We start from the raw sequence: 12,189 nt of genomic DNA on the forward strand, positions 1-12,189 counted from the left end.
GAATATGTGGAATCCAAGTCCGAAAATGACCTTAAGACCCTAATAACTTCCTCAGAAGTTAAGCCATTTCTTGGCTTCCCCTTCACCACCACCACCTCATTTGAACTTTTCATTACATACCCACAAAAACCCACTTGTTTTTTCCAGTGTTTCTTCCAGTTCACCTTCAAATTCCCGACTTTTAATCCACCAACTGAACCATTATTGTAACTTGAAGCATGTAATTTACTGTAAGTGAAAGCGAAGCTATAACTAATAGTACTACAGCAAGTACTTGAAGAGTCTATTACTAATAGAGCCATGGAGAAATACTTAATTATCAACCAAGCAATGAACAGAAGCAAGTATTTGTCGTTTTTAAGGGAAAGGTTGAATTTTGCAGGTCAGTAGACAGTAGTTTGTTGTATTGCTTGTGAGAGAGCGAGATAATGTATCGTGAAAATTGAAATACGGGCATTCGTACCTGTATTAGGTTTTTGATGCTCTGGTTTAAAGATAAGATTCTGGCTGTGGCAGGACACTGTTATATAACTGACTTTGTTTATCAGTTTAACTCCATAGCCACAGACTGTGGTTTGTGAATGCTTTTGATTTTGATATTTCTTGCGTTGCGATAGTTATTGGTGACCTCTTCTCCTTATGCTTTGTTTCATCTTTGGCTGGCTTGATAGCCCATTGCCAAATTTTACATTACTTTTCTTTTCCCTTATCTAGTAAATTAACTCATATTTTAATCATTTTAACCATATTTTATTAATTTTTAAAAAAACCTATAGCATATGAGGAAGACTTTTTTCAAATTTATTTTTGGCACCGATAAATTTTTAATTCTAATTTTAGTGAATTATGATGTCATATATATATATATATAAAAACTTTGAAGTGCTTAGACACACGTCAGCAACAGCAACTGTGGAAAGCATGTGACGTACCCAAACAGCAAAACTGAAATAACCTAATTTGGCTTAAACCTCTTCTTCATATTCCCAAAAGCCGTAGCGCAAAGCAAGTACTTCCTTATTTGTTTCATCTTCAATCATTCAGTTCAATCTCAAAAATCTCAATTTTTTCACTTCTTGTTGCTGAAGTTCTCTTTTTTGAAGCATTGGTAGTACTCAAAAGAGAGTCTAAAACAGAGTTTCAAAGCACAACAATGGAACAATGTTCAAAAGAAAGTAAAGTGATACCTGACTCGGTTATGGATTCATTGAAGAAATCTTTATACAACGTTGAACAAGTGAAAGCCCATTTGCTTAAACTTATTTCACTATCAGACCCAGATGTGTTAGCAGAAATGCCGCCTCTAGAACGGGCTCAGTCACTCTTCTTGGTCGCCAAAGCCACCACAACTCTTTATACTTGTAGTTGTCATTGCCCCTATTACATTTTTTTGAAGTTAATATTGATTAGAAATGGATTTATTGTTAATTGTGGTTGAGTCAGTTGAATTTTGATTTTTTGTTTGCAGTGAGGTTGAGATGCAGTGGAGTTCACCCAGATGACCATTCTGTTAAATCTGAGCTTGTATGTCTTCTTAATTACTATATTATTCTTATTTTCATGTTTTGACAGTGATGATAGTTGTGTATTTCAGATTGTTCCTTGTCTACGATTTATGTGTTGATTAGATAGGCATCTCTAGTCTAAAGACTTTTGCCAAATCGGAATTGCTTAGCTTTTGTCGTTTACTAAGTGGTATTTGAAAGGCTTGATTTGTTAAGCTACTGGGTTTAAGTTTTGTTTTGAAATGGATGATTTGAGTATTTTTGCTCTCGGGTTTTATTATTTCGTCTTTCCATATTTATACATTCTAATTATCCATGTTTGTAGGAGAGATTGAGCTTGTATCAAGACAAACTTAGGCGGTTCATAGATTTAAGTAAAGGTGCATATTTCTATCCTTTTGGTAAATATTTTTCATTTCTTAGTTCCAGCTGTAAGAATGTGTAATTTTCATTTACGATCTCAGAATGTTGGCATTCTGTTCTAATATGTGCTTGGAGATTTAGTTTGATAGAAATTACTATTTGGATTTGCATAATTGAATTAATAGCTAGGCTAGTGACACTCTTTGCTTCTATGTAAATGACTTGAGTGTGATTTTGTTCTTAAAGCACCTATGCGGCCTTCCACCACCTTAAATTATCAGGCGGCAACTCGTTTTATTGAGCATTCTTTGCCAGACCTGACCCATGGTACGTGATTAAACACTTTATTGTTGTGACATGACTGTATTTCCTGTTTTGATTACTGCTGCTCAGAATTTGTGAATTCATCTCGTGCAGCACAGAGGAAAAGCATGAAGGGTATCGCTAGAGGAGAGGGGCCAAGGATCAAATATACAGATAGAAGTGCCCAAAAGAAGAGGAAATTTCAATCATCTGAAAAAATGTCTGTCCAGACTGCCGCCAAGGAATTTCTTGAGAAAGCATCACGTGAGCTTCTTGGTGATACTCAAGATGGTTTCAAGGGACCTCTACAAATTGATGCTTCAGACAAAGATGATCAACCTATGGACTGAAGTCCCTTTATATCCCACTGGATGCTGTTTCGCGTTTTTGCACACGCTGAAGTTTCATCAGTCTTCATGTTCTCAGTTGTTACATGTTTATTCAGAAACAGTTATGGAATTTTTTTCTGGATGTTCTTCATGTTCTCCACAATTTTTTTCTGGATGTTCTTCATTTTTTTCTTAGACCATAGAAACGGTTTCAAGAATCTTTATGGATGGAATCAGAAATGGATAAAATCTAGGATGTGGGCATATGGTGATGATCTTCTTGCAAGTCTTAAATCTAAGTGATAATTCTTAAAAAGAGCCATACATGGTGAAACAACAATTGTTTCATATAAATGACTAGTTTCCTCAGAAAAAAAGGCACATTTTTGGTAAGTGAAGGAATTTATCTTAATAATTGTAGTGAGCAGCAAGTACTGATTTTACTGATGTGACCCCAACTTGAAATATTGCGTTTGTAAAATCAGGTTTTTTTAGGTTCATGAAGTTTTTCTCTGAAGCTTCTGTAGTAATCAATAATTGTTGTGCACCTCGGATGGAGTGTTTGATCGCGCATAAGCAAAAACTATTTTGGATGAATCATAAATTAAAAATGCAAGTTGCTAGTGAGCAGACATTTTTGGTAAGTTTTTTAGTGAGCAGCAAGTACTGGAATTTTACGGACTTCATGCCCTACTGAAGTCATGAAGAAAATTTTACTGATGCGACCCAACTTGATTGCGTTTGTTAAGTTGTAAATCAGGAGTTTTTTGGATGAATCATAAATTAAAATGCTGTACAAAGTTATATTTGTTTATTGTTACTTTCTCATGCTTTTTCTTTCAAATCTGTGCTAATGGAAATGGAATTTGATAGCAATGGCCAAAAGGATTCTATATAGCAAAAACAGACAATAGATTATATTGCTGTAAAAATCTCAGCAAAATTCCACATTCAAAGAGAAGGAAAAAAGAAGAAAAAAGAATGAAATAATTTCACCCCCACAATACCTAAGCAAAAAATCTCCTATACCCTAAACTCCAACATCTAAGCTGGTCTAAAATTAAAACAGAACCCAAGCCAAAAGACCTCCAAGTGCCAGCACCAAACTAGCCTTAAAGCTTGCAGCACTGCTTGTAGGAGCCACGGCCGGACCATCGAACTCCATCGGAGCCGGTGCCGGAGAAATGCCAGTGTACCTTCTCCTCGAAGACATCACGACAACAATCAACTTCTGGCCTTTCTCACAGCTTCCCTTGGTTCCACTGATGAAGTAGAATGGCCCAGATTTGTTCAGCTTCACCTTGGTGTTGCCATCCCTGTACTCAGCAACTGGGCTGCTTGTGTTGCAGCTGAGGTAAGCTTCTTTTGTCACTTGCAGCACTGAGTCTCTGGTGGCATCATATTTCCACACTGAAACAAAGATACATCAAAAGGGTATATGTTGGTCAGAGACAATGCTTAATCTACCCTAACATAAGTGAATATTAGACAGTGAAGATAGTGATTGTGATTGTTACCTAGAGAATCCCCGACTTGGAAGCGAGTTTTTTCAGCCCATTGATTGAGGGAATCAGATTGTGAAGAAGGGATTTTCCAAGAATCTGTTTTGCCACCAACCAAGATGTCTCTTGCTTCGCAGAAGCTGATGCTGAAGAGAACAAGTGATGTGAGCACCAAAGAAGAAGAAGCTAGGGTTCTTGAAAAGCCAGCCATTGAGAAACTGAAAAGATGACAGTGTTTGTGAGTGCTGTGATTCTGGGAGATGAATGTAGAGAGTGAGTGGGAGCTGATGACTGATCTGAAGAATAGATGTGGGGCTTTTTGTTGTATTTATGGACGGGAAAAACTAGCCGTTACCTGTTAGACTGGGGCCACCTGACACTATGGGCTCGTACGTTACCAAGGTAACGGCACAATTGTAGATGATAAAATAACGGTCAAATGAATGCTGAGTTTTTTTTCAATTTAATATGTTTTTTTTTTTCCTCAACTTTTCTAGGTCTCCATCTTGATGAGGCAAAGTTTGAAGTACTACGCACCATTGCACCCGGAATATGGGGGAAAGAAAAAATTTGTAGGAACCTTATAAGAGTGTTTTTATTTTTTTAATTCAAAATTTAATACTTTTTTTTTGTTTATTAATGTATTTAAATTATAGTAAAATTTTTATTTTTCAAATTAAAAAAAAAATCTTTATATATTAAAGAACTTTTTAATTGTTTTAAATTTTAGTTTACGTTCAAGTAAACTAACTTCCTTTTGTTTTTAGTCCTCACAGCAGCGGGGAATTCACTCTCCTTCAAAAAATAAAAACTGGCCACGACCCAGAATGCACTACTCCACCCCCCACACATCAATTGGGCCAGTTGGGTCAATTCCGATTTTGTAGTTAAGCATCAGATATTAGAAAATAAAGGTTGATTCTCGTACATGCGTCGAGATGAATGCAAGTATGGAATCAGGCAAATTAATAGACCATCAAGGATTCCTGGTTTTGGAAAAGCAAATTGAAATGATGCCTGCAAATTGGGGAGTTGGTTTATTGGTGTGCATAATTTATCTTCCGTGTAAGATTAGCATTATGTTGAACCGTGAACACCGTTGTTTCTTGATGAAATATGTACAGTAAATTTTATGGAATACTTCTATTATTACAGTAAACGAGACTCCATAGAGTATTTGGGAGAAAAAAAAAGGGGGGAAAAATCCCAAAACTGAAGTTTCATTTGGTGCTATCATCTATGCTCTTTGGGTAAGCAAAAGCAAAACACACTTGTCCCTTTGCAGAAGCATGCAACCGCTACGTGTTGAATAACCGAAACTTGAACCCCCAAAACGTGGCAACACCACATTATGCGTCTCCTACATAATAATCTTTTTCCTCTTCTTCTTCTTCTTGAATCTTGAGAGCATCGTCAAATCAAATCAACTTCCAAATTAAAAAGAAACCAAAATGGCAGCAAACGAAGGTTGGAGGAAAAATGCGGATACCCACAAGATGAGTCCTGAGGAAGTGAAAAGGGCAGGCGTGGAAGGATCCAAGAGGCCACCAGGCCACAACCCCGGTGGCATTTTGCACCAGAGACGGAGCTTGCCTTTCAGCACGACCACTATTGCTATTACTGGCTTTGCTATCGTGGGGATGTGGCCAGGGTCTCTGCTAACGTTGCAAGGCCTGAGGATACTCATCCCAGGAGGTAATACGACTAGTTCCAGTTACTTTCTACTTTCATCTGTAAACTGCAATATTTTAGTTGTCACCCATGTTTCTTTATGTGATGTTTTGGTTCTTTTGGATATTCAATTATGCAAATTAAATCGGCTGTATTGGGAATGTCATTTGGATAGATTGAGCAAAGTCTCTATTGGGGGTCAGGGCTTTTAACAGTTGCTATAACCTATACAAGCACCAATTTTGAACAAATAAAGGAGTGAAGTGGTAACAGAGATCCAGGAAATTCTTCAGTATTTTCCGAAAGCAAGCACCCTCCATGTAATAGTAGATAATACTTGTCATTCGAGTTATCATTTAGAGCTAAAATCAACTGAATAAGAAAGAATATATGATTAAAAGTCACAAACTCACTGATAGGGACATCCTAGAACAGAACGGTGGTGTACGACGAAAAATTAAGAATAAAATATTGTGTAAAAAACAGGATAATAACCTTGTCTCCATACAAAAATGAGCATGAAAGTTTACATCTGAAAGGCATAATTATATCATACTCCTGAACTGAACCTTACCCTGAGATAATCTGTTTCAGACGATCGAAATATGCCCGTTCTCCAGTTTCATCAATTAATCGATCTTCACCGATGAGTAAATCAGCCTTGTGAACCAAAAGCATGCATAAAATCCAATGGTGCCCGTTAGTACAAAAAATGCATATGAAGCAATCAGCATGTAACCAAAGTAGAGTATTCCAGAAACCAGCTTGGTTATTTCAAGCTTTGTGAAGAAGTAGAATGTTGCGTAAAGGAAGAGGTACAGAGCAGAAGAGCCTGATGTAAGATATGACCTCCACCACCATTGGTAGTCCTCACTGCACAACTGGAAGTAGCATAGTACAATGGTTATTTCGGCACAGGTGACAATGAGAATGACGAAGACCAAGAAGAGGAAACCAAAGATGTAATAGAACTGGTTCAGCCAGATTGATGTGAGGATAAAGAAAAGTTCAATGAAAACGGCTCCAAATGGAAGTATCCCTCCAATGAGAATTGAGAAGATTGGGTTCATATACCAAGCCTGCTCAGGGATTTGCCTTGGGATTTTGTTTGTCTTCACCGGATCCTCAATTGCTGGCTTCTTGAACCCAACAAAACTGCCAACATATACTAGTGGTACTGAGATTCCAAACCACAAGACGATGAGAGCAAACATGGTCCCAAATGGCACAGCCCCGGACGATTTCTGTCCCCAAATAAGAGCATTCAAGACAAAGAAAATGGCTGAGACAATTCCTGGGAAAGTGATTGCAGTTCTGAAGGCAATTCTCTTCCACTCAGTTCCTTTAAACAACTTGTACAAGCGAGTAGAGGCATAACCAGCAAAAAGACCCATGAAGACCCAGAGAAGGAGCATAGCCGTCATAAGCCCACCTCGGTTTGAAGGGGAGAGGAAACCAAGAAGGGCAAAGATCATAGTAACAAGCATCATTCCAAAAAACTGGACACCAGTTCCGACATAGACACAGAGTAGATCCGAATTAGTGGGGGGCCTGAAAACATCACCATGAACAAGTTTCCACCCTGTCTCTTCTTGAGCTTCTTCCTGGGTCTCAAGTTCATTGTACTTGGAAATGTCACGATAAAGTGTCCGCAGCATTATCATTGCTACCATGCCCGACAAGAAGAGAACAATCATCAATGAATTGACAATGGAGAACCAGTGTATTTGATCGTCGCTCATTAAAAGATATGCATCCCATCTAGAAGCCCACTTCACATCACTCTCCTGCCAGGTAGAAACAAGGACAAGAAAATGATGGCAATATAATGAGACTGAGTTCAGTTGGAACACTTCAAAATTCTTTCCCAGTGATATTTCAGTTACTGAAAAACAGTGTAAGGATATCATAGAAAAAAATTTAAGCACAGCAACCTTCTGCCATTATGGTTTAGATTAACTACAAACTCAAACCACATAACTCATGCTGAGGGCTGTGGACCTCCACAATTGATGCTCACAGCAGAAAGATAGAGGGATAAGGCAAAGAAAATCAAAATCAAAGTTAATTGTTCAATGAGAAGAAACACACCTGGAACTCAACATCATATGTGAATATGATTTCTTTGTTCTCTGCAACTTCTTGCGGAGTATTGGAATTAACAACGGTGTGTTTTGAATGGGGGTCACAGGTTGTTAAACGAGTCTTCTCATTCCAGTTCCCTTCATATTCATGTTTCACACTGTATATTCCAAAACCCCCCGCCAAACCAAAAAAAAAAGGAAAGGCAACAAACATGGTATCAGCAGTTCAGCACAAGTACTGTTAACAAAAATAAGGAACAGTTCTACAAAAACTGAGAAGAACTGACCTGAATGGTTTGACTTCAAATCCCACAATTCTTGCATAATCTGTTTGGATGTCCCTATGATACTTGACAGTAAATGCCAAATGATTGTGGATAAAATACTTTTCATCCTTGGTCTGCATCAATCATACACAATTAAGCAAAAGCAAATACTAGGGAATTCAAGAATATCTATACAGAGAGAGAGTTCTATGGCTGATAAATAATGGATATACCCCCGTATATTGGCCTTTCAGGCCAACATGAAAGCCAAGCTGATAAACAGTAGGAGATTCCTGATCCAACCTTCTAATGGGAAAAACGAGGGGAAGATTATCGAGAATCCTGTAAAATGAATGGTAGATTAATTAGAAAGGGAACTCCAAAATAATTCTCATAGAAATAAGAAGCTATTTTCAAATGGGTGACTAAAACAATCCCTTACATGTTAACCCGATATTCGTCATCAATCTTTTCCTTGAATGCCTTTGCAGTTTTAGCGTCAAGGATAAGCCGACAAATAACATTGCACATTTGAGGTTCCCTCATTTTAAACTGCAAGGAATCAATTAAGCAAAATGTCAATAACCATAAATTAATCACAACTGCCAGAGACTGATTAAACTGTAAGTAGAAACTAACCACATAAGGGGAGTTTTCAATGCGGTCACCACGAAGCACTTCTCCAAGGTTCTCTGCACTGTCCACGATTTTCTTTGGTCGACAGTATGGAATAGAGTAATACGAGTAAGGAAGCTGTGTCTTCGTAGAGGTCAATTTGTTGACTTTCACATACAATTCATCTCCCTGCATATGAAACAAAAATTAAATCAAACAATTTCTCAAAGGATTCTTAAAGGACTTCAACAGCTCTCAAGAGCAAATCCTAATACACTGATTCATATATTTCACTTCAATTTTTCATTAAGCTTAATTACCAAACTCTCGCACTATAATTATAAAAGGACTCACAAGCATGACAGATAGATAACATGGACTAAAGTGAATCTCAAGAGCGTAAAACACAAACAGCTTGCGGCATTTATTAGTTACAACAACTTCGTTTCATTCAGTGGCGGCAATCCACATTCAAACAACTAAAAGAATGTAAAAAGCCCAAACACATTTCACTGTTTGCAGCAATTTTTCACAAATCCTATTCCCAAACGATTCGTCGTTCATCTGAATCTAAACTGTTGACCAATTAATCATATTTAATCAACCAGATTTATAAGACAAAGCAATCAGTCACTCAAATGCAATCATGCATTATTACTCGAAATCCAGAATCCAGATACATCTATGCATTCCTAATCCATCAAATTACAAAATCACCCGCGAATGACCACCAATGAAACCATAAGCCCCTCATTAACTTGTATCAGTGATACTACACACGAACAGCTACCTAGACAACCTCTTCCATTCAAACTGACAATTTTCTGTTCTCGTTTAGTGCATTGGCTTTTTCGTTTTCAAACGTCCAATTGTATCATGCGGCCTCGATTTGTATTGTACGTATAGATAATTTGCAAGAAACCAATATTATTACATATGTTCACGTAATGCAGTGAACAGATTAGATTTGGATAAATCAATGCTGCAGCTTCTCATTTTATTATTTATACACGCAAATCAAACAGTCAACAATGCGAATATCAGTCAACGTAGATCCAAAATTCTATTGCTGATCAATCAAAACAAATGAAAGAAGAAATGCGTGGACATACCTTCACGAAGTCCTGAGGAGCGACGCCGGGGAGGTAGAAAGAGTGGGAGCCGTGGATCAGAAGGAGAACAACGAAAGTCACGATCGCCGTCGTCGCCGACGTGGATCTCGTTCGAGATTTCATTTTTGTGTTTTTTTTCAGAGAAGAGACTCTCTCTCCCTCTCTCTCTCTCTCTCTCTCTCTATCACTCGAATTTTTAGATCTGGATGCTGGAGTTGTTGTTTGTGTAATTTTTTAAATGGAGGAGAGACAAGGAGCAGGCGAGAGGTGAGGTGAAGCTGGTGCGGGGCACCACTGTTTGATTCGGTATGGTCACTCGTGTGATCTTTTCTGATTTTGCCACGTTTGCGCTTTTTCTTTTCTTTCTGTATCAGTGAATGTGTGATGCGGGTCCCACCATTTGGGATCGTCGGTGAAATTAATTATAAGCCTAGGAAAAGTGGAGAAAAACTACCCGTAACGTAATTAATTTATTTGTATAATAACTTGGTAGGGAAAACGTTATGATTTGTCAAATCTTGAGACTTGAGATATCTTACCATAAAAATTGAAAATTTTGGGATACGCTAAAGATCTATCTAAATTTTGTTTAGATCTAAAGAATTTTAAAAAAAAATTAATTTATAATATGCGTAATTATCATTTTCTAAATTGTTCATTAATTTAAGGTTTTCCATGTGAACAACAGTTTTAGTTCTTTAAAAATATTTTTTTTCAAAAAAAAAATCTGGAAATATAAACAAAATGTATTACAAAAGTTGAATTTTTAAATATAATTAAGATAATGATTAATGTTTTGGATCTGATTTTTTAATAAAAACACAAGCTATAGTTAGTGAGGTTTTTTCTCATCCAACTTTACACTTGATTGATTGAGAATTGACAACCACTCAACTCTTCTCCAAAAAAAAACTTGGTCCAAAAAAATTTAAAAAAAAAATTGTGGAAATGAGAGCTTAGTTGGCACCAGTTAATATTTTATGAGTAGATTTTCTTCATCATTAGTTCATGCAAGTTTACTGTTATTTGGAAGTAGATATAAAACAATTAAAATTATCATTTACGAAAATTGGCTATTTAAGTCGGGCCTTCAAAAACCAACATCCAATTTTCTTTTTGATTGGGCTGATATTTAAGATTTAGTAGGCGCGCGAAGTGACATTCTTTTCTTGGGTCAAAGCGTAGGCCCAACTTCACCGCTCCTTCAGACAACAAATACACCCCAACAATTTCTTTGCACACCCACTTTTATGTTATCTACTTGAACTTCTGTCTCGCATATCTCATTTCTTGGAATAGTTAGCACTAGACCAAAGTGTACGACAATTTGTTTCTTTCGATCCTTCCAATTTCCGTTTTATATCAATATGGCCATCTTTGACCAGCTTATATTTATTCGGGAAGAAGCATCGGCGTCAAAAATAGAAAAAAAAAAAGTTTATTCCTTCAAAATTGTCAGCAAGTTAACTTTTTTTTTTCTTTGTTCTTTAGTGTCGCAATATGAGCAAAAGAAATTAGCTTTGTGCACTGTGTGCTGCATGAGCTGAAAGTGTGAAAAGGATCAAACACACAGCTTGCTGCTTTGTTGCTTTCGAGATGGAGGCTGGACATTGGCTGCAGTGTCGTTTGCATTTTGTTTGGATCTTGGTGGTTCTATGCAATAAGAGAATTCTGCACTAAAAAAGCCAATGGCGTGCATGCATGCATGCATGCACGGCTCTACGATTAAGCATAAAGCAAAAACCAACTCGACTTGCACAATTATTATGCACATATATATATATATATATATAGTTCTTTTTCTTTTCTTTTTGTCCCAATCTGTTGTTAGGGCTCAAAAGAGTGCGATAATCGATTTTGAATGGGAAGGAATTTATTGCTACTAGTGGCGAAATCAAGATTTTAGTTTGACATGGACCGGAACCTAAAGATCACAAACTTGATAGCATCAATGTTAAAAAGTATACATAAAGATCAATAAAATGTCAGATTAACACGTAATCTTTCTTAGAATTTTACCCCGTGCCTCAGGAGAAGCGAGGCAACCTGGCTGGCTATAAGTACTAGTAAGTAAGTAAACGTTTCAATCCAAAAATGCTTAGACTACTAAGAAACACTTCTTAGTTAATTTGTAACTAGGTTTAGCAGAATACATAACATATCAAAACGCAATTCTACAGTTCCAATAATTAGGCATGAACTCGTACGTGTTATAGTTGGATCACTTGAGGAGTCTTACTAAAAGATTCAAAATTGCTTTTTCTAAGGCAAACAGGTGATGCCCAGATGATCCTAATTACACCTCTTTTATTGGTGTGATAGCGAGGGGAAAGAATCTTAAGAGGCAAGGGGGAGGGTGAGTAGTTAGCACTATCATGAGTCTAGCTTTTAAGAGCATAAAGCCTGGAGAAGGGAGAATCTATAGTTGTGACCCAAACA

The 12,189-nt window shown here is 37.1% G+C and overlaps 5 protein-coding genes across 5 annotated transcripts in view; 2 read left to right on the forward strand and 3 right to left on the reverse strand.

The window, feature by feature from the left end:
• LOC18054276 (pentatricopeptide repeat-containing protein At4g31850, chloroplastic) overlaps positions 1-663 on the reverse strand; it is a 4,090-nt gene extending 3,427 nt beyond the window's left edge. The window contains exon 1 of the mRNA XM_006450212.2: positions 1-663. This exon is cut by the window's left edge and continues 47 nt beyond it. Within this exon, the coding sequence (XP_006450275.2) occupies positions 1-302 (302 nt within the window). The 5' untranslated portion in view covers positions 303-663.
• A 295-nt stretch (positions 664-958) lies between these two features.
• On the forward strand, positions 959-2,744 carry LOC18054277 (nuclear nucleic acid-binding protein C1D). The gene is made up of 5 exons (XM_024178154.1): positions 959-1,361; positions 1,469-1,524; positions 1,831-1,885; positions 2,115-2,195; positions 2,286-2,744. The coding sequence occupies exons 1-5, from the start codon at positions 1,154-1,156 to the stop codon at positions 2,519-2,521; spliced, it is 636 nt and encodes a 211-aa protein (XP_024033922.1). The 5' UTR covers positions 959-1,153; the 3' UTR covers positions 2,522-2,744.
• Positions 2,745-3,395: 651 nt separating this feature from the next.
• LOC18054278 (early nodulin-like protein 3) lies at positions 3,396-4,309 on the reverse strand. The gene is made up of 2 exons (XM_006450214.2): positions 4,018-4,309; positions 3,396-3,910 (listed from the first exon to the last, which is right to left on the reverse strand). Exons 1-2 carry the CDS (start codon positions 4,211-4,213, stop codon positions 3,561-3,563), a joined length of 546 nt encoding a protein of 181 aa, XP_006450277.1. The 5' UTR covers positions 4,214-4,309; the 3' UTR covers positions 3,396-3,560.
• Positions 4,310-5,022: 713 nt separating this feature from the next.
• Positions 5,023-5,962, forward strand: LOC112095520. The gene has a single exon (XM_024177569.1). It carries the CDS (start codon positions 5,454-5,456, stop codon positions 5,883-5,885), a length of 432 nt encoding a protein of 143 aa, XP_024033337.1. The 5' UTR covers positions 5,023-5,453; the 3' UTR covers positions 5,886-5,962.
• An 84-nt stretch (positions 5,963-6,046) lies between these two features.
• LOC18054279 (transmembrane 9 superfamily member 8) lies at positions 6,047-10,075 on the reverse strand. Its single transcript, XM_006450215.2, has 7 exons — positions 9,751-10,075; positions 8,663-8,827; positions 8,466-8,575; positions 8,257-8,365; positions 8,045-8,157; positions 7,765-7,915; positions 6,047-7,460 (listed from the first exon to the last, which is right to left on the reverse strand). The coding sequence occupies exons 1-7, from the start codon at positions 9,871-9,873 to the stop codon at positions 6,303-6,305; spliced, it is 1,929 nt and encodes a 642-aa protein (XP_006450278.1). The 5' UTR covers positions 9,874-10,075; the 3' UTR covers positions 6,047-6,302.
• Between the last annotated feature and the right edge of the window lie 2,114 nt (positions 10,076-12,189).

Source organism: Citrus clementina, unplaced genomic scaffold (assembly GCF_000493195.1).
Source record: "Citrus clementina cultivar Clemenules unplaced genomic scaffold, Citrus_clementina_v1.0 scaffold_1, whole genome shotgun sequence".
NCBI classification, from domain to species: domain Eukaryota; kingdom Viridiplantae; phylum Streptophyta; class Magnoliopsida; order Sapindales; family Rutaceae; genus Citrus; species Citrus x clementina.